The sequence below is a fragment of the Lucilia cuprina genome, chromosome 2 (assembly GCF_022045245.1).
Source record: "Lucilia cuprina isolate Lc7/37 chromosome 2, ASM2204524v1, whole genome shotgun sequence".
NCBI lineage: Eukaryota > Metazoa > Arthropoda > Insecta > Diptera > Calliphoridae > Lucilia > Lucilia cuprina.
The window spans coordinates 20,839,539-20,866,961 of record NC_060950.1 but is presented as its reverse complement, the minus strand read 5'-3'; the positions used below and the strand labels follow the sequence as shown (position 1 = coordinate 20,866,961).

Genomic DNA, 27,423 nt, shown 5'->3' with positions numbered 1-27,423 from the left:
AAAAAAAGAAGACAACTGTAAAAAAATAATGAAAATATATTATGAAGTCCCCATAATTTTAATGTTTATTTTAATAAAATTTTTTTCGGCTTCACGTTGGAATGATTTGGCATGGGTTCTAACCAGATCACCAGATAATTTGGCACTATGGGTGGTTGTCCGCAGGACTTGTCCTAGCTGGTGAGTGTGTCAAGGTTCCTTCGGGATCTATGTAGTGGCTGTGGTTGAAGGACTGATATATCCTATACCTAATTCTCTCTTCAAACAGGTGTGTGTACAAAGCAGCATATGCTGGATTCCTAAACCCAATCAGTATTTCTTACCGGTCGCGTTTTAGGACACCAGTATATTCTGGCGAATTTTCAGGTTATTATATAATGGTTGCTTGTCATCTCGTAGAGCGATCTTTGTAATCATGGGAATGGAACTGATGCAAAAATTAATGAAAGATCGGGTAAGTCTTTGGAAATTCCTATTTCCTTTGTCACATAGATCGGTTCATAAAAGAGATACTGATCCATTTTGTTGGGTATTTCGGACCAAATATGCCTCTAGGTGCTGTTGCCGAAACAACAGAGCCATCTCAGTAGTGTGGTTGCGCGGGCTTAAAGAGGTTAATGAATGCACTGGAATGAGTCAGTAGATAATGGGGATTTTAAATAATGCAATCTTTCATAGCATCATAAGGGTGGTTATCTTGCGGTATATCCGGAAAATCGATTTTACTTGATGTTGGAGTTTGTCTTCCCTTCCATTGACTTCCAGTAATTGCTTTTTCCTTGTCGGGGTGTGCATTAGGAATGTCTGTCATTCCGCAGCGGGGCTAGTATGACCAGAGATTAGAAAGTTCGAGTACTTCAGCAAAGTACTTATACATGGAGCGGCACATCCATGTACAAAAATTCCCACCTTAGTTCTTCATTGACGGATTCAGGGGCGATGGTAGACAGTGGTCAAGACTACCCAGTAATTGAAAAAGACCACCGAGAAATGAAGGCTGCCAAGGCAGGTGTTCACGTTAAGCACTCGACATTCGTGTACCCTGTAGTAGTTTGATATTGTACTTTTTGTTCAAAGAACTCCGCCAGATTATTGAAGCATAAGTTTGAATTACTCTAATTACAATTTTATAAAGGCTATGTGTCGCCAAGTACCGATGAGCCTTGTTGATCATATCCTCTATGTGGTGTCTCCATTTTAATGGATGTTATAGTGAAACTTAGGCTTCACTTCTTACCTATGCTTCTACCACCTATCACCGATGTCTTGTTGGTTCCATGTAATGTCTAAATTTATTGTCAGGGTTTTAGCTTATTACAAACAGGATGAAGTGTATTCAGGTATTTTTGTCTTTCTTGAGAAAAAGCAGATTCGGGTTTCCGAAATCGTGATGATGTTGTTGTTGTTTTTAGCATACAAATTTGTTGGAACTATCCAGTGTATTAGGTAGGGCCGTTTGAAAGACGTTGTCAAACTTAAACTCTATTACCCGATATTTGGCGACTGCTAACAATAAAATCAACCCTAATATGTATATCAACTAATATCAACAAGTGAGATATGATATCACGTATGAATATATGCATGTACTACATATGAACATTTGGCTTATAACGAAAATGAGGCCCTGTCACTGTGTGGTAGCTAGTAGTGTTCTAATAACGAAGACCTCTTTCTCGGTATATTTTGCTGCAAAAATCTTCCGCGGCGAATCAATTTTCTAAATCCATTTAAAAACAAATTTTAAACGAATTATTAAGAAATATTCAACCTATAGGTAGTACCGTTTTGAAATTTTCAAACATTTTATAAAACTTATAACCCTAATGAAGATACAATGATTGAACAAATGTTTGTACACAAGTACCCTTGTTTTTTGTATCATGCCATAAATATGAAACAGTTATAATTCAAAAACAGACAATGGCTAGTTTATCCATTAAACTATGTAGTGTCCATTATTTAAAACATTTACTATAATTGCATAAATTAAGATATGTTTTATCTGCCACATTTGTTTTCAAAAATCTATAAAATTTATTATTTACAAGATTATAAATCGCTAAAGGTAAAATACAATATTATAAATATGTACTTATGACATAATTTATATTTAAATGACCCATATTTTAAAGAAAAAAATGTTTGTTTTTTTTTTTTTTTTGTATAAAAATAGAATATTATGTTTGTTCATTTCAAAAACACAATTCTTAGTATTCAATGAAACAAACAAATTCTAAATTTGGAAACAAAATGTAGATAAGTTATCCATTAAAAACGGCCTGTGATCGGAACGTATAATTGTATATACAATGTATGTTTATAATAGAAAGAAAAATTTTATAAAATATACACCAGAAATATATGCATTTCTTATATGAATTATTTAAGTCAATATACTCTCGAGTCCAACAAAACATAGCAACAACAGCAGGCAGCAATTGAATTTTTTTAACACCCTGTAGGAATTTCACATACTAAAACATTTTGTTTTGGTGTTTTTTTTTAAATTTCTTTTTTTTTTAAATATGTATGAAATCAAATACTCATGGTGTTTGTACATATATACATTAGCATGATTCCAAAAATATGATTACTTTATAAATTTATTATAATTTTATTGTCATACGCATTCAAAAATTTAAATTTCCTCATATTTTGATCGTCTTATTTAAATAGTAAATTAGAGAAATTCCATTCATCCACAAAAACTTTGAAAGCAAAGTCGATTCTTTGTCCAAATTAGAAAATTTATTAATTTGAAAAAAGACGAAAATGCTAATTATATTGAAACCTGCTTCCTGGCCAAGAATATACTGGCTGCCGACAGAGTTAAGTATTAAGGTTTAATCCTTGAAATAAAAATGGATACATCACATAGAGGATATGATCAACAAGGAGAAGCATAGCTATTATATTTCGCCCTATGCATAGGCGTGAAATGGGGACTTAGTCCTTCTATGACTCTATGGCTATAATAAGCGTGATTAGACGTTATGGTTTGGAAAACAAGTCTAATATGAAACATGCCATGAAGTCTCCATAGGCGTGAAATGGGGACTTAGTCCTTCTATGACTTCATGGCTTTATATAAGCGTAATTAGACCAATTCTCTCTTATGGATTAAACAAAAAGTCTAATATAAAACTTATATGGGGGTTCACATTGTTATGCTATACGCAATCTTCGGGCGTACCCTATGCGTTAGGGCAGACACAGAAAATATCGGAAAATTTGAAACACTAATCCCAAATAGAACGTTATGGTCATGCGGAGCATTAGAACAAATCAATTGTTACACAAATGGCTCTAAATTTGGAGACGAAGTGGTCCTTGAGGTTCTATTTTAAAGAACCAGAAACCGAAACATACCATCGTTTTGGCTGATCACAACACTAGCTTCGTGGCAGAAGTCCGAGCAATGACGGAATGCGTAAATTAGATCAGATTAAATAACCCATTTAAGCCCATTAACTATTAACCGACAGCCAGATAACATTAATGACGAAAGCAGCTGATAACGTTAAAGGTTAGTCTGATGGTACCTACTTTTAAGGGAATGTATGTCAATGTAAAAAATGGCTATTTTACATTGAATATTGTCCTAAATTAGCCTGTACCTAATTCAAAAGTATTTGGAAACCTTTTGTAATTGATTAAATAAATTTGTAAAAACAATTTAACTTGGAAAAAATCTAAATTTTAATGATCGGTCTAATGTATTTACACTACAAACATTTATGTATCTGCTTATTATGTTATTTGTTGTTGCTGCATTGTTGTTTTGTTTTATTTTCTAATGTGAATCTTGGAGTGATTTTTTTGTGATTATTTGTTGTTGTTTAGTCTATATTTAAATGTATTAAACAAAAAAATAAGAAAAGAAAACAATTAAAAAAGTTTAATAGGTCAAAAGCGACTATTAAATGACTTACACTAATTGAAAATAGGTTTATCTATCTATCTATCTATCTATCTATCTATCTATCTATCTATCTATCTATCTATCTATCTATCTATCTATCTATCTATCTATCTATCTATCTATCTATCTATCTATCTATCTATCTATCTATCTATCTATCTATCTATCTACAAACCCCTTGTACCCATTCACCGATAGTGTAGTGTATAAGAAGAAACGCAAAATACATATGAAACAAAATGATATCTACTTAGTACAATTAGACATGTTTGTGTGTGTCGTGTCATTTGCAACACTTTATATTGTCACCTGGAATTCAATAAATAAACGCATTTGCATTTAACTAAAAATCGTAACATTTCACATTCTTAAAAAAATCTTTTTAAATGTAACGAGTGGGATTATTGCAAAAGTTGAAAATGTCATCGATACAAATTACAAGTCCGGTTAATTTAACAGGTGCTTTTGATGTCAAAGTTTTCGAAAAGGTATCTGTATTTATGTTTCCGACATTACAGTACTTGCAATGTCACCACCGTTTTAAGATAATGAGTAAAAATATTAATGAAGAAGTAATAGAAAGAGGGTTACTTTTTCGGTGTTAGTTTTCCACAATCTATCATCCGAGTGATTCTTCTCAATTTTTGGACATTTTAAAATTTTGCTTTGTGTAGGGTATATTATATGGCCGATACCCCCTTTATATCATTGTCTTTTTATTTTTTCTTATTTAAAATAACAAAATATTTACGTGTACACTTAAGTATATAATTTAAAAAAAAAATAAATATATAAAATAATATGCTGTCTAAATTTGACAATAATTTATTATCTAAAATATATATGTATGTATGTATGACGATTATATATAATTGTATTTTCACAAACAACTAATTTAGTGGTTGGCATCCGTTTTAGCCTTTCTTTCTACTAGATTGACCTGTAATTTTAAGTTCATGTTTTTTACTATGCTAAGTTTTTTTATATAGAACTACCTTTTTTAATTCCGGCGTTGTCCGAGGTTTTAAGTGGTTTCATAACACTATACATTCTTTAAAAACATATAAACTTTAACAAGCTTAATGGAAAATATTTTGGCTTTAGTAAGGAGAATAATTTTCACCCATTTTTACCCTCTTTGAATAGATCTACCAATGTTACAAATTTCAAGAAAATCGGTCAAGCCGTTTAGGCGTGATTGACGAACAAACAAATAGACTTACAAAGCGATTTATAATATATATTAGGATTTAATTAGTGTATATTTAGTATAAATAATAAAATTTTGAGAATTATTTGTTTAAAATCCTTTTATAAATAACGGAGTTATGGGCGAACAATCCATGAAATTATTGCTAAACAAATATGAAATTAAAATCGGGCGTGGTCGACTATACAATACCCCAAATCAGTTATGGGAATAAAATATGATGAACTTTTCATAATAAAGAGCTTTAGTACCTTGTCTCTGATATTAGAGAATTATGGTTATTTTAGCCATTTTCTTAAAGGTACTTTGTATTAGGATTAGGGTTAATTGAGACCCGATTATTATAAAATTCGGTAATATCATCAAGGCTAGTATAAAACAAAGACTAGTGGTGTAGAATGTATCTATCTATATCTAAATATAATGTGTGTTTGAACTTTAAATGGCTGGGCCGATTTTTCATAAAGTGACAGTGTCGTTCTGTAAATATAGGCTAATAGGCCTATATGTTCAGGCCTAGCCTAGATACAGACGCACCTTTCATATAAAGAAAGGTAGAGTCGGACTAGCAATAGTGGGCGTGGGTAAATATGATTGGAGATTTAATTTTAAAATTTTACACAAAGACAATTAACGTGCATGTCATAAAGGTCTTGGTACCTCCCATACGAATTGAATATAACCATTTACTGGATTAACTGGACTTCGTCCCTGGTCTAATAGAAGATCATGTATCAAATTCTATGAATTATCTTAAAAAGTGTGATCTGTAATTTGATTACAATTTTTACTTGGACAAACAGATGGACGGTCATTTGCATCATATCTTATTTCTCAATCTTAAAATATAAAACTGAAATTCAAAAAATCTGGTAATTTTTTTCTTTTTCAAATGAAACGGCAGGTTTGAATGTTTACTTGGACAAACAGATACATCATATCTTATTTCTCAATCTTAAAACTTAAAACTGAAATTCAAAAAATCTGGTAATTTTTTTTCTTTTTCAAATGAAACGGCAAGTTTTTCTACGAAAAACAAAGAAATCTACTGATCTGGCAAAAAGCTGTCCTGGTTTTTAATAAATAAATGAATATCGATCAGCCAAGGAGTTTCGATTCAATTTCCTAAAGAAACTCAAAAAAATAAAGGTTTCATTCAACACTTTCAATTCTTTTTTGTTTAACAAGTTATTAGTCCTTTAGTAAATCACAATTTTGGTTTTTTAATATAATTCTCTTTGAATTATCCTTTTAGAAAAACAGGAAACAATCATCTACATGCAATCATACACTACAACCAGTGGCAGTTGGAATACTGACAACTAATTCAAATTTGCTTAACGGTCGATTCTAAAAAAAAAATAAATTAAAAATACATAAAATCATATGAACGAGAATAGTTGACTTATTCTGATATAAAAGACAAAAGAGAGTGAGAGTATTGTTTTTTTTCTAAAATAGAGGGATCCAAAGGTAATAATTTTAGACTTTAGGCATAAAATTTTGGAGAGGAAACTAAACAACAATATTAATGAGATCAGTGGAATATTTCTATATGGATATTTCCACAATTATAATTTTCTTTATATCACTCTCTTTGTTAGAAAATAAAAAAAAATTATTTAAAATAAATAATTTTTGAGTTTTGTCTATGTAGTGGTATGAAAATTTTGATCGTTTTGTATTTATTCTAGTTATTTTTAGTGTCAAATTCTTTTTTGTAAATATTTTCTTAAAATTCTAGAGAAAACTGAGTAAAAAAAAATACATCAACAACAACAAGAAAAAAGTATTCAATGTTTTTACGTCATTACCAAGGGAATTTAACAGTTCGACTGGTTGGTTCAATTGTATTCATAAATTTTGTTTCCTTGTATGAGTTTGTTTTTCACTTTTTTCGATACAATTTTATATCTTTTCACCAAAGTGTTTGTTTTTATAGAATTTCCTATTAAATATGTTATTTTTGTTTTTAAAAAAAAGTAATAGATATTGGAAAAAGATACAAATAATATTTGATTATACATTTTCAATGCGAGTACAGATTTAATAGATAGCAATATGTTTGGATATTTTGATTTTGCAGTAGTATATGATGATGACGTACTTGAAATTTACTGCTTCGATATAAGATTTTTAACAACTTTAACAACATTTTTAAAAGATTTTTTAAAAATAGAAATTTTGAAAATTTGAAAAAAAATATATATAGAAAACAACTTAATCATCAATGAAAATTGTGTTAAGACATTTATGTATTTGATGACTAATATTTTGTGTGTAATGTGGAATTTAAAGTTGTTGATAATTTAGAAAAAAGTTCTCCAAAAAAAGAACTTCCAAAGAAGCGAAAAAGAAGTAGAATTTACTCCATGGAAGTACTGAAAAAGATCTGAAAAAGTGATGATTTTAACAAAGGCTTGTCCCTTTTTATTTGATACCAAATTCATTACATCTGAAGTCATTTTCAGGAAGTAATTTTTATGTTCTTTTTTTGGAAGTTATTAAGAAGTGAAATTGTAGTATTATAGAATACAACTAATTTGACTTAAATAATATTAACTTAAATAAATAAATTACACGCATTTATAAATCAACTTCAAAATGAAATGGGATAATTCAAAAAATTTCATTACAAAAAAATTACAATTTTGAAGTCAAAAAACAACACTTCCACAGAAAGTTAAAGAATTCACTTAGTGGAATATACACTCTAAAAAAGTTTATTAATCATTTTCTGTTTCTAATAAAACTAGTCACCTGTATCGATCTTTATCAGCCCTCTTACTTTACATTGGAATAAAATAAACAAAACTGCTCTTTCTTTTTCTTACATAGAAATTACTTAAATAATTGTCTGAATTTAAAATACGTATAGATCTCTACCATGATTATGGGTCTACCCAATATTTCCGGATTCAAAACCAACTCTTACTCAATGCTCTACTAATAAGTTATTGTATCATTCAATAGAATGGTTTTTACACAAATGTAAAAATCGATATTTCCTTAAAAAAAAAACATCTAATATCGACTAGGGTTAGAACTGCTAACTAATTACTTATTAAACATACGCTATAGATAATTGGAAAACGACCACTTATTACAAAGTAATACATGAAATAACTACATTACTCATTACTAAAATATATTACTGGAAAAGTTGACAAGAGGAAATTAATTCTTATTTTTATAAAAATTAGAAGAATATTTTAACAGAATGATAGGTAGTTTTATAGAAAGTCTTTATATTGATGACTTTCTGTATACGGCCTTAGGTTTTAAAGTCTACATTGGCAGAGAGTAAAAAATAAGGTCTCTTACTGGTTTAAATCGTTTTTTATACATGTGTCAGCATATATGCGTGTGGAATTAAGAGTGTAAGAAAGCTCTTTGCCGATCAGGGTTTTAAAGGATTAAGGTAGTATACTGACAGTGCGAAAAGAAACCAATAATATTTAATGAATCAGGGTTTTAAAGGATTAAGAAAGTATACTGACAGTGCGAAAAGAAACCAATAATATTTAATGAATCTGAAGGGACTTCGTTTAAAACAAACCACCTGTCAGATGTATTATTATTATTTAGTTTTAAATCCAGCCTTTAGCCGTGAGACCTTTTAGGATTTCATTAGGCCTAAACCCAAAAATCTCAATTTTCACTTGATATGAGAATACCAAAAGAAATAACATACGCTCACTGCTGCGATATCATTCGTTGAAGTTGACGGAGGGGAAGACATCGTAAAGTCGAATCAGGAAGCAATTTTAAGCCGATTAAAACATCTTCAGGTATTTCCAAAGCATAATACCCTCTGCACAATGAATATACCAAAAACAAAAACCAGTTTTTAAGCTTTAGTTGAAGATGTCTCGAAGAAGAAGGAAGACATGTCTGATTTTAAGCCTCAATAGAATGGGCTTTCAGATAGCATATAAAGTTGTCTTGACGCTGTTATAACGTCTCATAAAGGGTGATTTCTCAAATTTCAGGTTACGATATCTAAAATCCCAGCTGCTCAATCTAACAGGGTCCTGGGTTTCGATGTTTTTCAAAATTTTTCGGATTGTGTTATTGCGGAAAATATAATGATGACGAAGCAGACTTAAGAATACATACTTTGTCATTATTCAGATTTTAAGTTTAGTACAAAAAGTTTTTGGTCATTGAAAACTTAGTTACATAAAGCTGCTACTATTATTACGATATGATGAAAATTTACGTACATTTTGCGACAGCGATGTGACACAAAAACGACATGTCGAGGAGAGTTAGAACAACTAGTGTCATTGAAAAGCTTTTATAACAAATTTATGATTCAATCTAAACTAATTTGATACTTGAAACAAATAGACGTGGAAACAGTGATTTCGCCATTACTTTTAGAAATATTTCTAGAACTGTTCTACAGAAGGCGAATATAGTTCTAAAGCTACCCTAGAACTTGTTCAGAGGGTGACAAAATCTTACAAAACTCATAAATGAAGTACAAAACCGAAGTTGACAATTATGAACAAATTACTCTCAGCGCTAAAGTACAACGAATACAATCTAAAATCAAGAGTTTTAGAACTAGTTGTGGAAGTAATAAATTTTTCCTTAAACCAAAAACTATATTCAATTATAATAATTTTTTTTTTAGAATGATGTAATAATTTTTTTTAATTTCTTAGTTGGTGACTGAATTACTGTAAAATGTTTTCCTGGTATAGATCATGCCCATCTGTGAACGTTGTATATTCACATAAATTTACAGATATAATTAATTTTGAATTAAAATGTTTATTAATTGTATGAAATTATTTACACACATATTTTTGACAAATAAAATTCACAGACAACTAAAGGCGATGACGATATTTTTTAAAGTTTTTTTTTCTTCTCTGTTTTAATTAATTTTTGGCGATGCTATATTTAAAATAAAGTCTAATGAGATTAGATTAATTAGTACGAGCGATAGTTTTGATCCCTTAACTCTTTTACGTATACGTGAAAGATTTTGAGCGTAATTTTGAGTACACAGCTAAAGTAAATCTTTATTTACAAAGAAAAATATGTTTTACAATTTGATGGCACTACATGCTAAAAAGGATGAAAAAGGAAAAAAATATCCTGTGATATCCTTCGAAAACAAAATAAAGTGTGTCGTGAAGTCATATCCAAAAAATATCCAGCGGTTTAGTTTTGTGCGTGAAAGGGTTAAAGGGAGGTATACAGTCTTAGTCTTAAGATCGGTTAATATATATAAAGTATATTTTATTTATTGAGTTACTTCACCCCCAGGGGGCATGTTATCTTGGTGAAGCCTCCACCTTGGTGTTATTGCAATCCTGGGGTATAAAGAGGTGGCCAATACCTCTAGTCTGGCCGGGACTAACAAATTGTTTATAGTCTGCTGCCTGGCTTATTCCTTGCATAGATTGAAAAGAGGTCAGACCAGAGCACCTCATAATCTGGTATTACGGGTGGCCAGTTGTCCACAGGTAGCTATGTCCTGGCTGGTCAGTTGGTTGAGGTTCCTTCGGGATCCACGTAGTGGCTGTGGCTTAAAACCAAATTCGCAGAAAGAGTAAGTGACAGTAAAAAGACTGATGTAAGGTAATGTCAATATTTCGGAATAAGTTCGGTGCTGTTGCCGAAACAACAGATAACCCACAGAGGAGTGACTGTGGGACAAAGCATCGGAAATGAGTTGGTATTATTTGTATATGGTACAGGATGAATTTGAGACACGGGGGGCCTCATCCCACCCGTTTACCAATAATGAATGTGTCGTATGTGTCATATGTTTTTCTCTCATGAATGTGTCGTATGAATGAGATGTGTGCTGTGTTGTATGATGATGGATGAAAGTTATCATATACAAATGATACCATTGAATTTTCCTTCCTTGTCCAGATATGTTCAGAGTATACTCTGTTCATATTAGAATTACCACAGTGTGTCCCTGCGAGTAAAAACAATGTCCTCGGCTTATTTGATGGATTCGTACTTCGGTCCACCGATTACGTCTCTAGGTGCTGTTGCCGAATATTAGCTAGCTCGAGTACTTCAGCAAAGTGCTTGAACATGGACCGGTCAAATCCAATGTACAAAAATTGTCACCTGAGATGTAACAAATAAAATGACAAAATAAATACACCTTTAATTTTAAACGTAATTCAGAAATTTATAATATTTGTATATATATCATGGATTTGTTTTCTCTTAAGATGTAATTATTAAAAGAACAGAAATATATGAATGTCTGTCTCTAGTATATGTTAAAAATTTTGTAATAATTATTTTAAATATATTTGTTTTTACACGACACTGTGAGTCATAAACATATTCATTTTAGGTTCATAAATTTGAGTTTTTTTCTTTTGGTGACTTTTAGTGAAAGAAAATTTTGCTAAAATACACACATTCTTCATGCCTCTAAATCAGCAAATACGGGTGTAATAAACAAAGAACTATAAAATATTTTATAAAATTAATATTTCTCGTTAAAATCATGACAAAATTTTGATTTATCATAAATAATAATGAATAGTATGAAATATGTATTAAGATTAATGAGTATATATGTATTTATGAATATATGTATGAATGTATACATAAGTATGTAAAAATTCATCATCTTTAATATTTAAATAAGAAAATATTTAGACAATTATATAACGTCCGTTAATCTCAAAGAAGTGTAAAAACATGTTTAGTTCGCAGTAAAACTAAAACGAAGTACTTCCTGTGTTAAGCCTGTGTTAAAATCATCACTTCTTAAGGACTTTTTCAGTACTCATTTTTCATTGTCATTTTTCTCTTTTGTATGATTGATTGTGATTTGTAGGGAAAGGAAATAGTAGGTTACTGTGGTATTCCTTTTCAAAACTGAAAAGATAATTCTAATGGCTATAGATCAATAAATTTGTCATCTTATTGCTCTGGTCGGCGTTCAGGTCTGAATAATCTATATCATCTAACCTTTGCAAGGTCCAAAAAAACTTAAAGCAAGATATGTCAGTATAAACACAAGTGCATGACTTCTATGTTCGAAGATACACTCTGGTGCTTCATAAATATAGTCTATGAAGTTAAGTACTTGCCCAATGAATAGTAGGCAAGCAAAGTTTTGATTAGGGGCCCAACATTTTTATGCAACATTATAACTTAAATAAGTACTTTTCAGGGACAGTAATATAGGTACCAAGATAATATCAGATGTTCACGATCCTTATCGAAGCCATACTATAATATATCACATGGAATCAGTCGTTTCTGAACGATCTAGTCAAAAATGATCTAGTTTCCAACCCGCAATGACAGAATTGGTATGTTTTACCAGAATATAATAAAAAAAGCTTCCAGATTTAAAACTAATTCGACTGTGTAGAACAGTTTTGACATTTTTTATGAAAGCCATACATTCTCTCTCGTGGAAACGTAATGCTTAGAGTCGAATGAATAAAGCACTATGTTCATCGCGGTCATAAGACCTATTTCGATTGTTGGGGAGCGGTGGACATTCAGATTCAACATTCTATTCTAAACAAGGTACAAAGATTGCAATTACTGTTTTTATGAACTATACCACTCAGGCTAGTTTAAGATACGATGTTTACTATAAATCCCCTTTGATATACGCATATATCAAATACACATCTGCATTTACGCCTTAAACTAAGGGACAATGTGATCTTAATCTTTACTGATGCTTTAAAGATAGAAAGAAGCTTGGAAATTTTCTCCTATTGCCTAGACCTTTTGTTGTCTCTTCGGCTTCTAGATATCTGTACGGTTTCCTCGCGGAAAATTTGACTATATATTTCTACTTGGACAGTCTTTTAATAATCAAGGCTCTTAACTCCAACGTTATTAAGTACAAATGTCTTATCTGCACAACTGACACAACCTCACATCGAGTTGATATAGTCCCGGGGCAAGTGGGTATCCAGGGAAACTGAGTATCTGATAAATGCGTAACCAATGGGTCGTCCCTAGACGTAAATCTTTGACAAGGTCTCTTAGTGACCAGTCAAATCGGAACTCAGTTAGTCAAATTACATCACTCTTTATTCCTCTGGCTCACTTTGTCTTTTAGTAAGAATTCGATTTTGACTCTCACAAGTAGAATCACTAGGCTGTGTGTTTGGATTGGACCCATGTTGAAACGTATGTGTTACCCACGTTATAGCTATTACGGAAGTTGTTTTGATGATGAGAATGAGGAAACGGTACAACACCTTCTATGTGACTATCCAGCATTACAAGAGCGTAGACTAGAATATTTTGGTAGAGCTCTTTTTCACAAAATGGACTATCTCCGAAATGTGTCACTAATAAATATGTGTAGATTTATTATACCATACACCACTCTAGTGGGGAGGGACTTAAATGGACGCAGTTTTTTCTTTTCAACAATAAATGGCTTAAGTATATCTGAGGCAAGGTAAAATTTCTTCTTGCCGCCCATTATGGGGCCTCCGAGTAAACTCGCCTTATTTTAGACTACAAGCTCTTGAGAAAATATAATTCTACACAATTTTACTGTATATTCTGAGAAGAAAACCTTCAAATGGATTTTTAACACTTACTTTGTAAATAGGATGTATACAGCGGTAATAAGACATATACATTTGTTTGCTGTCTTGTTTTACTTTGAACAATGATTAGAACCTTGCTCGTCTTGACATTACAAGATCTATGTGCTCTACGCTCGGTAAAGCCTAGAGGCAGTGTTTGGCGAACCTGCCCTCTTTGTAAGTAAGGGCAATCTTGGGGCAGTTGGCGAAATATATTTAAAAGACAGTTTTGATGTTTCAAATCAATGAAATCGGGGACCAGCTGATATTTTTAAAAAGTATAATTTTGTAATTTAAAAAAAAATCTATATAAATTCATTGAAAAATTTTGTTTGTTCAATGCATCTTAGAAACGTCTAATGCAAATAAAGACGTGTGTAAATGTTTAATAGAGCCCATAATTAAAAATCGAATTATTCTTAATTAAAAGCATTTCATTTCATAAATATTAATGCGACTGAATGCCTACGAATACGGGTACATATAGAAAACAATTAATATATTGAACGGTCTATTTAAAATGATTGTGAATGGCAGGAGGTTTTGTACTATTCGAACTCATGCTACGGACAGATGGACAGAACGACGGATACAAATGTTTATAGTTTCATGTAAAAATTCTAAATAATGTCGTGTGTGTTTTTTGAAGAGCGATAAACATGTTGTGCCTACCGTGCAGCAAAATTTTCATAGTTTTTTTTTACTTCTATCTATAGTTCGTTTCAAAGCAATGTATTCAAATGGACGCATAAATAAATAAGCAAAAATATATATTCACATTATTGGGGATTGTAATGACCACACGTTACCCATTACGAGAGTGCAGTACAAATAAAACAGCAAAAGTGTTGCACATTTGAGAAAAGTAAAAAATAAAGAAGAAAATAATCAACAAAACCAACATGTAAATAGACTCGTGGTTACAAATGAATTAATTTACACTTAAAGAAAAAAACTGAATTAGTAATTTAATTTGTATAAAAATATTTTTAAAATAATTTTTATATTTCCAACTTACATTTAACATTTCTATGTATTAAAATGCATTTAAAACTATTACAACATTATATATTTAGTTAATTATTTCTTTAAGTGTATTTAGTAGATATTTTTCAGATAGTTTAGTTTTTAGCTAATGCATTGGATGCCATCCAAATTGTTAGTTTATAAATACTCATGATCAGGATCGTCGTCGGTCAGCATCGTACAGATTTTTTGTTCTATTTTCAAACCTCATCATGCCCTACAACTGTGTATACGTTTCTTGTCTTTTATTTGCTAAAGTTGTTGTTATTGTATGGTATTTTTATAAACTGAAAAATACTTAAATTAAATGTTTTAATTAAATTTCAAAAACAATTCAATAGATATTTGTTACCAAGGCGGACGCATGATTACATCTGTTTTTTCTTATTACTAAATTTAAACGATTTGCTACAACAGCAACGAACTCGTTTTCTAAATTCAACTTCCTCATAATTCCCTTCCTTTCTTTATAAATATATATGTGGTTCCGCATTAATGCTTAATTGTCTTTCTTAATTTAACAAATTATTATTAGATACGAATTAACAAATTAATTCATTTATTAATTTTCTTTGTTGAGAAATTGTTTAATTATAAAATTTACAAAAGTTAGTCCTAGGATCGCCCTACCTTAATCCTTGCTCAAAGTGATATTCACACTCCCTATCAAAATTGTTAGATGACTGGGCTTTGAGAGTGACGTAACTCAGTTGATTAAATATCACCACTTGTAGAATATCGAGACTGCTCTGGTGCACTCCGCCAACAGATAGAACTTCGACTCTCTTGTCTCTTAGTAGGAACTCGATGAGGCTTTTAACTGGTATAGTCGCTGGGCAATTTACGATTGGATATATGTCAGAACGTATGGGCTATCCAATTTATAGCTACTATTGGTACAGCTCTTTTCCATGATCTAGACTGTCTCAGAGATGCGTCACTAGTAAACATAATTAGTTTTATTAGGAAAACCGGCTGGTTTTCATAAAGACCGCAAGAACCAAATAAATGATCAGGGATATTAGGCAGGGAAAACATTCTCTTAATACGAGGGAAGGGCAAATTTTAAGGGTATCATAATGGGCCACAAGGCCTCCGTGGGTCTACGGTTAGCTTCTGATTCTGAGCAATGAAACCAAGCGGAGCATTTGCCATTTTAGTGCCTTCAAGTAATGTGTTTAATTTTTACTGTTCTCAAGTAATCTTAAGCAACTATTACAAGGTCTTCAATCTGTTGGTCCAGTTTATAAATTTCATTTCAAATTTTTAACAAGTTATGATAGAAAATCCATAGAATTCCTTGACTAATATCAAAATTCAGATGGAGTAAAAACCTACTATAGGCAAACGAGAACATTTGTATATATAACTCTAATCAAATTTCTCTTTTAGAAGGGATGAAGAAGCCATGAATACTGCCTTCAGCTGTGCTCAGCTATTAAGATCCACGTTTCCTGGGATAAAGATAACGGTGACCAACAGTGTTATGTACTTAGGTGTAATACTTGGGGGTACCACATGAAGGATAATAACAACTAGGGTTCTATAAATCGACTTTTGAATAATCGAACAATTGAATTTTTGTCGAAAAAAAAGTCGGAAAGTCGGAAAATAGAAAAAAGTCGGAAAGAGTCGGAAAAAGTCGACTTTGAAAATAGAAGTCGGAAAGTCGGAAAAAGTCAAAAAGTCGAAAAGTCTAAAGTAATCCAAAAAGACCAAAATAGTCAAATAGTCGAAAATAGTTGAAAATCGAAAAAAGTCGAAAATCGCCGACAAGTCTGAAATACTTAAAAAGTAGAAAATAATCAAAAAGTCGAAAATAGTCAAAAGGTCGGAAAAAGTGAATAATAGTCGAAAAAAGTCGGAAAGTCGAAAGGTCGAAAATAGTCAAAAAGTCGAAAAAAGTCAAAAAGTCGAAAAAAGTCAAAAAGTCGAAAATAGTCAAAAAGTCGAAAATAGTCAAAATGTCGAAAATAGTCAAAAAGTCGAAAATAGTCAAAAAAAAAAATCGAAAAAATATCGGAAAAAGTCGAAAAGTCTACTTTTTCAGACTTTTCGAAACCATTTGAGCTTAAATCTATAACATCCATGTAAACAGTTTGCGGAAGAATGGGCAGGCTTTCATGAGATTAACTTGCCACACCCAATATGAATTAAAAAACAAAAATTCATGTACAATTAGAGCTAGAAACCTCAAGTTTGCACGATGAACTGTGACATCCATGTGAACATTTTCGATAAGTTCTCGGGCTTTCAGCACCTTCCATTTAATTAAATTACAAAAATTCACATATCGGGGAATCTGTTAAAACTAGAATCTTCCAAAATCATAAAGTAGGTTTTTTATTTATATACACTTTTGGCTAGGAGAAAGTACACTGGCTATAGCTAGTATTTAATAAAAATAATAAATTATTTTAAACAACATTATCGCATATTAAAGTCTTTAGGGTGTTCAGTAAAAAAAGAATTCTTAAGACCAACATAACCAAAAATTATTTAAACAGAAAGTGTTCCAATAAAACGTTAACCAAATGTCATATTTCTATATAGAAAACTATATTTTAAAATCTGGTTGTTTTTTTGAATCGAATACCCTAATTTGAATACTTTGTATTGAAATTTGCGTATTTTTTGTTATATTTAAATAAAAAAAATTTCACATAATATTTCTGCAGATGTGACAAAGACAGTGGATCAAATAAATAAATCTTGAATAGGATGTTGAATACGACTGTTAAATTTGTTGAGGTTTAAGTATATATAGGGTATTCAATTTCCAGTCGATTTCAATTCAAACTATTGAAAATAAATAGAGATATTTGTAAATTTTATTATTATTTTTTTTTTGTTTTTAATTTATGGATTAATATTGTGAAAAAAATTTCAATTTACTATATTTTGCATATAGAAAAGAATGAATTAATGTTTTTTGGGATTATGTGTGTCTGTATTTCAAAATATTGAATTTATATGTTAAACATTTTTATACCTATGCTGTCTAAAATTCAACGAATTGAATTTTTGTACGTGCCAACCATATTTCTACAATACTTTGTAAAACATGCCTTTTAGAAAAAAAATATATATAAAATTAAGAAAAAAAATCAAAATATAGTGTGAATTTTATTATGACATTTTTGTTTATCATACAGCCAAACAAACTGATATACGTACATATACATATTATATATCACACATACATATGTACAATTTTTTTTTAAAATTTAAGCAACATCAAATATTTCTTTTTTAAACATTTAATTTATTTTTTTTTTTTATAAAAAAATATCAAATATTTATGTTCAAATTTTATGAATTCAGCAATTTTGTTGCATAAAGTACATATCTGTCATGGTTCTTTATAATTTATTTTTTTTTTAAATTTTGACCAATAAATTTGTATGTATAATATTTCAAAAGTTCTACGTCTTTTTTGATTTTCTAGAATTTCTTAAACAAAATTTAACAAATAAATATTATATACCTAATTGAATTATATCTTTTAAATATGTCACACAATATGTTTCCTTTGCTATACAAAAAAAAAAACTGACCTAAAATAAATCTACATCTAGAGAACATGTTCAAAAATGGCAATTTTTCAGTTGTTCAGATCAATTGTTTTGTAAATTCATTTCATTTCTCTGGCGCTAAAATTAATTTTAATTTCAAAAATACATTTTTTTCTATATTATATTTGTTCATTTTAAATTTATCCTACTTAAATATGGGTCCAATCGTCTGTCTTGGATGTCATTTTGCAAGACTTGCGATATGGTGCCGTTACCGGTTGCCAATTGTTTTAATTGCTTAAATTTTTTTCAAAAATATTTAAAATTCTCACCGTAAAAATAATGTAAATAAAATATCTGTATTTTATTTTGTTTACTCATCTGCATCAGAAAATACCATAAAAAGATTAAATATATAAATTATTTTAAAAATAATATGAATTTTTCTCCGCCTTACCAATGAAATACATACTCTATGATTACAATTCATTATTACCTAAAGGTATAAACATATAATAAAGACATTCCCAATGCGATTACTTCCACATTATATAATCTTAATGTAAAAAAAATTACATAATTGTCCCATTCACAATCAGTGTTGTATGGTTATAGCGTAGTATATCGTATTTTTTATTATTGATTTGTATTTGATAACCATTTTAATTCGAACAATTCGAAATCGACTATAAATTGATATTTGCTGCTTTTATGAAATGGAAATTTAAAAATCTAGTCTATAGTTTAGACTATATACTAGTCTATAGTCTAGTCTATAGTCTAGTCTATAGTCTAGTCTATAGTCTAGTCTATAGTCTAGTCTATAGTCTAGTCTATAGTCTAGTCTATAGTCTAGTCTATAGTCTAGTCTATAGTCTAGTCTATAGTCTAGTCTATAGTCTAGTCTATAGTCTAGTCTATAGTCTAGTCTATAGTCTAGTCTATAGTCTAGTCTATAGTCTAGTCTATAGTCTAGTCGATAGTCTAGTTTATAGTCTAGTCGATAGTCTATTCTATAGTCTAGTCTATAGTCTAGTCTATAGTCTAGTTTATAGTCTAGTTTATAGTCTAGTCTATAGTCTAGTCTATATATGCACTTATCTATCTTCTACGAATGAGAGTTAATGAATAGTTGTAAAGTCTTGTGATTAGTCACCCAACCAATTTCTTTAATAAGTGAGCTTAAAAACTTCCCAATAATGACGCCATTATTATGGATACAAAAACTTTCGTAAATTCTATGAAATCACAATTCAAAAAAAATATTGTTTTAAACCTAAATGTTTTTGTATGCATATTGAATTGAGACTACTCAATTAGTGTTAACGTTGTATTAACTAAAATATATAAATTTGTAGTAGTAGTAGTAGCTTTTTTTGCGTTTTTATGATCAATATCAATAATGATTTAATAAAGTTAATAATTTTATGACAAAATAATGTGCATATGTGTATATTATTTTAGCCTTTAAAATAATTCACAATTAAAAATTGTTTACCTAAAAATAGTTTACCATATAAATATAAATTTTTTTTGAAAAGGTAATAATAAAACAAAACGTTCAAAATAAAATAATGTTATTTTAAAAGTTTAGTGGAAAATGTTTAGCGTTTTAAAGTATTTCTGGATTTTACAAATTCTTTATGTGGTCGACGCAAGAGTGGTACGTTTTATTTACTATTTTATTAATTATTTTCTTAACAAAAATTTATGTCTCTAGATTGATGCCTATTATGAGGGTGTGAAATGTGATTCTTACAATAGAAATATTATTGCTAAAATTGAATGTTGGCTCTCGACAGATGCCAAAGGCCAGAAAACGATGAATGCAATTTTAATTTTGAAAGTAGATTTAAATGAAATTTTAAATCATTATAAATTTCTATTGACAATAAAAAACAACACAAAAACATATATATCGTTAGAACTTAATATTTGCGAAGCTTTGGGAGCATTATTTACTAATCCAGTTACTCGAATGATGTCAGAGGAAATTCATCGTGTTAGTAATTTTCCATATGAGTGTCCCATAAGGAAGGTGTGTATGTTTTTATATAATACATACATAGAAATAATTTCATTTTATTTATATTTCAATACAGGGCATTCGATATGTAATAAATAATTTTACCATAAACTGGAAATTGATTCCATCTTTTACACCAGCTCTTAAATGGTATTCAAATTCTATATTTTTTATTGGAAAGAAACATGTTCTTACATTTGATGCCTTTGGTCGTGTTGAGCATAAAAGGAAAAAGAAAAATAACAAGTAAGAGTGTTTCTATTCTAAGAGTGTTTTGTGCCGTAAAAATAAAGTAAATCTCGTTTATTGGATATATGCTAAATTTTACTATTTGAAATTAATATAAACATCAGATTATCGGAATAGGACTTTTAGGTAGAGTTATGTTGATATAAAACTTGTTTATGATAATCATCACCACTAGATTGCTATTATAAAGCCAGTTGTGAGTGTTAAATGAAAGATAGGTTCAATTATGGACCGATGAGTAACGAGCGTTAAAGTCTTTTTAAGGGGACCTTATATAGGGAATAGGGTCAATAATGGATTGATCCTCACATAGTATTTGGCAGAGCGATATAGTCTTTTAAGAAACTTATTTATAATCAATTATAGGTCGATCCTTATAAAATTTTACAATGAGGTTCCTATAAAACATATTTATATATGCTTATTTTAGCCAGTTAAAGTCATTTTCTGAAGGATACCTTTTATGGGGGCTAGGCGAAAGCGTGAACCAATATTGCCTATTTTCAGTAATGAGCATTAAAGTAATTTTCTGAAGGAGATCTTATATGGGGGCTAGGTGAAATCGTGGACCACCCTCAAACAAAAATGAGCTGTATTGCCAGCATATTACTGCTTTATCTCCTTGTTCTTGTTATACCATTCATCTTCGTGAGAACAGAACAGCATTCAGACATACAAACAAACAAAATACACAGCTGAATCAACCAAATACATCTCCACACGCACATGTACATCTTTATTCAATTCACAGTGTTGTTGTTGCTTTTTTAACAAAGCATGAAAAAAATTTGGCTTTTTTGATGAAATTTTTAGAGGTTGTCTCGGATTTTTGCTCATATCTCCGTTATTTATAGATCGATTTTGCTGATTTTAAATAGCGATCTTCTCGAAAGCACGTCTAACTGAATTATTGAAGATTCGGATCACGCCGATATCTGGGGACCTCTAAAAACTGATTTCAACAGACAGACGGACAGACGGACGGACTGACTGACAGACAGACGGACATGGCTTAATCGATTCCGCTATCTATAAGGATCCAGAATATATATACTTTACAGGGTCGGAAAATTATATTATAGAAATTACAAACGGAATGACATTTGTTTAATATGTATAATAACGTTGAAAATTGCTTTCGTCGTCTTAATTGTGCGTCAATAGACGAATTTACGCAACGAATATTTGTTGATCTTTTCGTCGTGTAGAACGAAATTCGTCGTTCGCCCCAATTGTGCGGATACCATTAATGTATGTATAATAGAGTTATAACTTTTATATGAAATTACAAATCAGCCTAAATCCATTCCACAAAGAGCCCAAACATTTACAACGAAAAAGTATATAACTTTTTTCCTGAGCTTTTAAAAAGTTTCCGCGGTAAATGCTTTAAAGTTTGCTAATACAAAGATGGAAATATAAAACCGGGGTAAAGCGGTTTTAAATTGAAGATTTGCTTCTAAAATTTATTAAAAAATCATGAAAATTTTTTTGAGAATGGTTTTAGAAAATCGATTGGCTGATAACCTGAGAAACAGGTTTTCGTAATCAGAACACTACTGGCTACTACGTAGTTATAGGGCCTAATTTTGGTTATTACCCTAATAAATATATAGAATTGAAACGACTCAATTAGTGTTAATGTTGTATTAAAAACTATTAATTTTGTAAAAGTAGTAGTAATTTTTTCGTTGTTATGATCAATATCAATAATTATTTAATTTTGTTAATAATGTTATGACCAAATAATTTATATATGAACATAAATATTTTAGCCTTTAAACTAATCCGCAATTAGAAATGTTTACTATTTAAAAATAGTTTGCCATAAAAATATAATTTTTTTCAAAAAGTATTTATAAAACAAAACGGTCTTAATAAAATAATGTTATTTGAAAAGTTTAGTGGAAAATGTTTAGCGTTTTAAAGTATTTCTGGATTTTACAAATTTTTTACACGATCGATGCAAGAGTGGTACGTTTTATTTACTATTTTATTAATTAATTTTTTAACAAAAATTGATGTCTCTAGATTGATGCCTATTATGAGGGCGTGAAATGTGATTCATACAATAGAAATTTTATTGCTAAAGTTGACTGTTGGCTTTCGACGGATGCCAAAGGTCAAAAAACGATGAATGCAATTTTAATTTTGAAAGTAGATTTAAATGAAATTTTAAATCATTATAAATTTCTTGTGACAATAAAAAACAACACCAAAACATATTTATCGTTAGAACTGAACATTTGCGAAGCATTGGGAGCATTATTTACTAATCCAATTACTCGAATGATATCGGAGGAAGTTCATAGTGTTAGTAATTTTCCATATGAGTGTCCCTTAAAAAAGGTCAGCATATTAATTATATTATATATATATATATATATATATATATATATATATATATATATATATAGAAATAAATTCATTTTTTTTGTATTTCGTTACAGGGAATACGATATGTGGTAAATAATTTTACCATAAACTGGAAAATGATTCCATCTTTTACACCAGCTCTTACGTGGTATTCAAATTCTGCATTTTTTGTTGAAAAGAAACATGTTCTTACATTTGATGCTTTTGGGCGTGTTGAGCATAGAAAGAAGAAAAATAAAAATAAATAAGAAGTTACATATAAGTGTAAAAATATTGAAATTTTCTGTGATTTCACAATTTGATTAAAATTTTGTTCATGGTCTACAATGTTCTTTACTACATATTGAATTTGTTGGTTTTTTACATGTTTAGACCAAAATGTATATAGACTAGACTATAGACTAGGCTATAGACTAGACTATAGATTAGACTATAGGCTAGACTATAGACTAGACTATATACTAGACAATAGACTAGACTATAGACTAGACTATAGACTAGACTATAGACTAGACTATAGACTAGACTATAGACTAGACTATAGACTAGACTATAGACTAGACTATAGACTAAATTATAGACTAGACTATAGACTAGACTATAGACTAGACTATAGACTAGACTATAGACTAGACTATATACTAGACTATAAACTAGACTATAAACTAGACTATAAACTAGACTATAGACTAGACTATAGACTAGCCTGTAGACTAGACTATAGACTATATTTTCCAGTTCTGCTAATATAATCGGCGCCTTAATTACTGGTTCATCTCTCGTGTCATTCACAGTTTGATTAAATTTTCAAAAATCATTTAATTTGAAAAATCGTTTGTTAAAAGTTGTTGTTGTTGGATTTCATTTCTGTCATAATTTTATGTAAAAATTAATAACAAAATAATGTTAATTTAATTTTAATTAAACAATTTATTTTTTTACCCTACACACAAGTTATTATATTTCATTTTTAAAACACATTGTTGAATCTTATAGTTTCTCTTCATTTAATGTTTGAAAAGTGGAACTGCTGCTAAAACCGAGTTTAAAATATTAAAATATTTAAAATATTTACCATGCATCGCTGAACTTAAATATAGACTTAACAGTTTGTATTACTAACTAGCGATAACCAGTGTTCTTCGCTACCCTAGAAACTATATAATTAAAAACCTTTTACGTTCTTTTATACCCTACACCACTATAGTCTGGAGGGTATTATGCCGACTTTCTGAGTCGATTTAACTATATCCGTCTGTTAGTCTGTCCGTATGTCATGTAAACCTTGTGCGTATGCTACAGATTGCAATTTGCAAGAAATTTTAATAAAATTTGGCACATACTCTTCTTTTTGTCCAAGATCTCTTCTTTTGCACTCCAAATTTTATAGTTTCCCAGATAAACGAGTCTCTGTACTAACATTATTTGGGGGGTGACAAACTCAGGGGTAACCCTAAGTGGTAGTTGAAATAGGTATTTCGGGGCTGAAGTTTCTCCCCTGGTATTCATATATGTTATAGACTAGGACTAGACTAAAGAATATTTCTAAGATAAACAACTTTTTTATATTTATTTAGTAAGTGGGTGTGACATCTCGCCAACTTAGAATTTTAATAGCCATTTAGACGGCTATAGACTTCAAACTAATATACATACACATACACATATACATACACATACACATACATGCAAACTGACACACATTAATATTTACCCAGCTAGCATTTGGAAGATTGTTGGATGACTAGTGAGTAAACTGAGTAATTTTTGACTCTTTTTGATGACTTAAAAGTGACTAATAAGTTGAGCGCTTATAAAATGATTCGAAAATCAACCCGATATATTATTGAACAAGTAAGAAGTTATAGTCGGGCGAGGCCGACTATATAATACCATAAATCTGTATATGAATAAAATTTTCTATAAATTTCCATAAATGCTATACTTAAGCCATTTATTGTTTAATAAAACTGTGGATATTTAAGTAAAATTTTGATGGTGGTTTTTTATAGGGGTTAGGGTCAAATGAGGCCCTATAATTATAAAGTTCATCCGGGTCATCAAGGCTAGTAAGGAACTTGGTTTTGCAGCTTTTTGTCGAGATACGAGTATATTAAACATAATTTTGAACTTAAAAGCCCTATTTGGCGGATTCATTCATTCATTTGGCGGTTAACTATTTTCAATAGGCTTCGCCTACAGTACCATAAAAGATCATGTGCAAAATTTCATTGAATTATCTCGAAAATTGCGACCTGTAGTTTGATTACAAAGTTTACAAGCTTTATTCGGGGGTACAATTGTATGGGGGCCAGGTCAAATAATGGACCGATCTTAACCATTATCATTCACCCAAATAAAGTTAGTTAGCTTCGTTTCAGGGACAATAGAATATCATGAACCAAATTTCATTGAATTATCTTTAAAATTGCGACCTGTAGTTTGATTACAAGGTTTACATGCACGGACGGATGGACGGGCGGACGGACGGACGTAGCTAAATCGACTCAAAATGATTCTGATAAGTTTTAAAAACTTATTTTGAGATCATATTTCAAGCAGTTAGAAAATCTGAAGTGTTTTCTTATGTAATTGTTTTTGTTTGAAATGAAACAGCAACACGTGCACTTAAAAATGAAAACGATTCAAAAATGATTCGAAACTGATTAGAAAAGGAGCTCAGAGAGGACTCTTTTAGAAGAGTTAGCAAATAATTTTGTGTGGACTAAAATGAGTTGATATAATTCTGATTTTGTTTATATATAATTATTTCAATTAACGTGGTATTTATAAAGTCGATTTTTTGCCAAGGAAATTTAAATTATATTATGCTCATTTATGACACAAATAAGATTAAAAAATGAGTCAGAACTGATCAGATGTGGGGCTCATAAACGACTCGTTTAGAAATGGTACCCTATCCGAGTCATAAATAACTTGAAGAGTCATAAATAACTTGAATGTGATCAAAAAATTAGAAGTGTGGCGGGTAGGGTACCATTTTCTACCGACGAATGTATCATTTATGATCAGAAAAATAGCGCATATATGATCATTTTGATCGTGCAGAAGAGTCATAAATGACTCAAATGTGATCGAAAATTTCAACAAATGCCAGCTGGGTATACTGATAGATCAAACATATGCATTGTAGTTATGCAAACAAAAAGTCTTATGTGCATTTTTTGGACTTTCATTTGTAGTTAAAAATATTTTCAAAAATACTCAACGGTTGTAATGTGATTAAATCCTTAACTGTATGGGAATTTTTTTAAAGCATATTACTACAAAAATACTCTTTTCTGAAAATTTTAAAACAAAAGCACATACGACCTTTTGTTGCTAAAACGAAACGTTAAATGTTGACAAAATGTTAATTATACATACTAATGTTAAACGGAAAACTAACGTATTCATTAAATGTATAGTAATAACCTGATTGTTTACTAGTTCTAAATAACAATTCAGTTTGAAATGTCTATTATATTAAAATATTTGTTTTTGTTACAAATTCTTCGCCTGATCAATGCTAGAATAGTATTTTATATGACGTCAAGTTTTCATTTCATTAACTAATAACGGCTTTTTCAGATTAACGCCTACTTTGAGGGTTTGGATTGCACCAAATATGATAAGGATTATTTGGAAAAAGTCGAATGTTGGTTGGCAACAGATGTCAGGGGTCAAAAAATGATGAATGCAGTTTTTGTTTTAAAAAAAGACGCATTGACTCTTATAAATCGATATCAATTTCTGATACAACTTAAAAACAATAACAATTCATATATATCGATGGATGTCGATATTTGTAAGGCCTTGGGGACATCATTCACTAATCCGGTTACCCGTATGGTATCCGAAGAAATTCATCGTGTTAGCAATTATCCATATGGTTGTCCATTGAAGAAGGGTAAACGTTATGCTATTAATAATTTCTCCATTAACTCCCGTCTTATACCAACATTTACACCAACTCTTAAATGGATTTCAAATTCCGAATTTTATGTAGGTCCGAAACATATCTTGAGATTTGATGCTTTTGGTCGTGTTGAGCACATGAAGATGAAATCAAACAAAAAATCTTAAATACATATTTAAAGTTTAATTTTAATAAATCATTAATACACATATTAATAATTGTTTCAATTAAATTTTAAATGGATTATTTGTCAAATGTTTGTGCATTTTTGTGGTAATTAAGTCAGTGGGTTTAATTATCTAATTTATATAATGTCATTTTAAGTCATTGGGTTTAATATTTAGTTTATATAATGTCATTATAATTGCATCAATTCTGAATCGGACAACATGTTTGGTACAGATATGTTCGAATGAGTACACATACATACATAATCTGTAAAAGTACTACATACATATGTACATCCATATGAAAAAAATCACTTCTAACTACGAGGCTGGTATACATCAAGATTAGGGCTTCTTTGAACTGAATTAAAGTCCAATTTGTTAATTAGGAAGATTTGTATTTAAAAAAACACCAAATTACTATTGTTGAGTAATTATTAAATTTT

General features: G+C 30.1%; 2 protein-coding genes across 2 annotated transcripts; both read left to right on the top strand.

Annotated features, from left to right (window-relative positions):
- The first annotated feature begins 70 nt into the window (after positions 1-70).
- Positions 71-26,977, top strand: LOC124419453. The gene is made up of 3 exons (XM_046949051.1): positions 71-180; positions 269-454; positions 26,483-26,977. The coding sequence occupies exons 2-3, from the start codon at positions 416-418 to the stop codon at positions 26,975-26,977; spliced, it is 534 nt and encodes a 177-aa protein (XP_046805007.1). The 5' UTR covers positions 71-180; positions 269-415.
- LOC124421465 lies at positions 19,798-20,539 on the top strand. The gene is made up of 3 exons (XM_046956721.1): positions 19,798-19,903; positions 19,961-20,278; positions 20,343-20,539. The coding sequence occupies exons 1-3, from the start codon at positions 19,841-19,843 to the stop codon at positions 20,514-20,516; spliced, it is 555 nt and encodes a 184-aa protein (XP_046812677.1). The 5' UTR covers positions 19,798-19,840; the 3' UTR covers positions 20,517-20,539.
- Positions 26,978-27,423: the final 446 nt, after the last annotated feature.